Here is a 2140-nt window from a genome sequence, read left to right as displayed (position 1 = left end):
CCGGAAGAAGCATAAGGATGCAAGAAGGAAAGTGAAAGCAAAATAATAAACCCTTCTTATCTTACTGGTCAGAGATGTTTCATATTTCTTCTTTGAAGAAATTGCAGGAAAATGTTACTTTCAGAGTATGTTACATTTCAATAGTAACATAGTCTTTCAGAGATCTAATAAGAAAACAATACTGGAAAAGACTGTGAAACTTGTTTTATTGTGTCTATTTAATGTTTGTACTAAGGTTTGGTTTCTGTGTCTCCATGGTTTAAATGTGACCTGCTGCTCTGCAAGGTTTTTGAGAATTTAATCATGTAACAGAGAAAACACTGGGTCATTTTTCTGTGTTCCGGGGTTAAGAAAGAGCAGGTAGCTCCGTGTCTATAAGTCTATGCAACCTGTATTCTGCCGATCATATTAAGAGATCCTGCTTGAGGTAGCTTTCCAAATACTTGGAATGCATTTCCGGGGTAAAAGTTTACCAGAAGCTCATGAAAATATAATAGGGAAGATGTATAAAATGTGTAATGTGTACTTATTCACAGAGATGATGTTCCTACTTTTTGAGTTAATAAATAATAAGGACAGATGTTGCTGGTGGTGTGTGCTTGTTGGTCAATGAATGATAGTTTTACGTAGAAGGTCTTATTTATGTCCAGTTGGCCTATATGCTGCCGAGAGGCTCTGCCAATCCACAAGGTTTGGGGCAAACGTCCTCCCTCAGCAGCCCCGCACCTCCGCTGCCCTCTCCTCACCTCGCCAGGTTGCACTGACGCACGCTCTGAGCCCAGCGCTTCTTTATAGGCTCTTGCCGCTGCGGGTCACAGTGGCCATCATGACATCGGCATCACTGGCCTGGGGACGCCCTGGGCCATCTGTACCCACTCGCTTGGTGGCAGGCAAAACCCTACTCCAGAGGACCTTACTTGAACAGGACTAAATGGGCTCAAGACCTGCCCTTCTGCATGATGTATGGTGTTGTTTGCCTCTGCATCTGTGTCCTCCTGCTCAGGAGTGCAGCACAGAGTAGTAGGGGAGTTGGTCCACGGACTTCAGCTCAGCTTTTTCTAAGGAACAATAGAAGGCAAAAGTCCCAGCTCCTGTGCAAAACAAAGGTCAAATGAGATACAAAGCCAAGGAAGTACAGAGGCCGATCAGCAGAAATAAAAGACATGGAGAGGAGGTGGAAAGGAGAAGGGGAAAGACACAGATAGCGCAAAACTCACCTTTTAACGAACAGACAGTGCTGGCAGGACCTCCCCCACTTGGCCATCCCTGGGGGTCCAGACCCTGGGGTGGAGCCAGTCTCAGGGGCAGCTCAACATTTGCCTTGGGGGAGCTTTCAGGAGGGTTCGAGCCCACGCAAGAGAGTGGCCACAACCTCTAGAACCTGCGTAGAGGAGAGATCCCACTCTTTTTGGCCACAATGTGGGGAGCAAAAGACAAGGAGCTCAGGGGAAAGATTGGCAACATTAGAGAGCTGAGTCACAAATTCTAGCTCCAAAAGCTTTCCCTCTGCACTCCTCCACCAAAAAAGTCACCAAAATCTTCAGTAAAGGCACAGACCAGGACAAGAGTGGCATAAGAGTGGGGTTTCCCTGCTCTATTTGCTCATGTAGGCCTATTAATGGTGCCTCCCCAGCTGCCCACAGGCACACGCAGCTTCCCGCCCCACCAGGGAACGGCTCACGCTGACTCTGAAAGGCAGTTTATTGCCATGGAGAAAGGCCGTTCCCACCGTGACTCCCCAGCTTGCGGTCCCCCTGCTTTGTGTCGCGCGGGAGGCACATCTGCGAGGCGCGAAGGAGGACTTCAGGAGAAAGATGTTGGGCCACCTGCGGCAGGTAGGTGCCCTCCCCAGGTGCGGCGTGATTTCCAGGGAAAAAGCCGTTTCCCGCCGTGACTCCCCAGCTTGCGGTCCCCCTGCTTTGTGTCGCGCGGGACGCACATCTGCGAGGCGCGAAGGAGGACTTCAGGAGAAAGATGTTGGGCCACCTGCGGCAGGTAGGTGCCCTCCCCAGGTGCGGCGCTGTGCTCGGGCCCAGCCTCGGCACTTCACACCTGACCCTGGTGGGGGGGGGCCGTCTCAGAGTGGGTGGCAGGTGGCCGAGGGCGTCCCCCCCACCTTTGGGGGTGGTGGGGCCGGCCG

General features: G+C 51.4%; 1 protein-coding gene across 1 annotated transcript in view; it reads left to right on the top strand.

The window, feature by feature from the left end:
- Positions 1-46, top strand: part of NOL8 (nucleolar protein 8) — a 15101-nt gene extending 15055 nt beyond the window's left edge. Inside the window, exon 16 of the mRNA XM_010132642.1 lies at positions 1-46. This exon is cut by the window's left edge and continues 5 nt beyond it. Within this exon, the coding sequence (XP_010130944.1) occupies positions 1-46 (46 nt within the window).
- The last annotated feature ends 2094 nt before the right edge of the window (positions 47-2140 follow it).

This window comes from Buceros rhinoceros, unplaced genomic scaffold (genome assembly GCF_000710305.1).
Source record: "Buceros rhinoceros silvestris isolate BGI_N320 unplaced genomic scaffold, ASM71030v1 scaffold35073, whole genome shotgun sequence".
In the NCBI taxonomy this organism is placed as follows: Eukaryota; Metazoa; Chordata; class Aves; order Bucerotiformes; family Bucerotidae; genus Buceros; species Buceros rhinoceros.
Note: the sequence above shows the minus strand (reverse complement) of the source record. Positions and strands in the feature narration are given on the sequence as shown.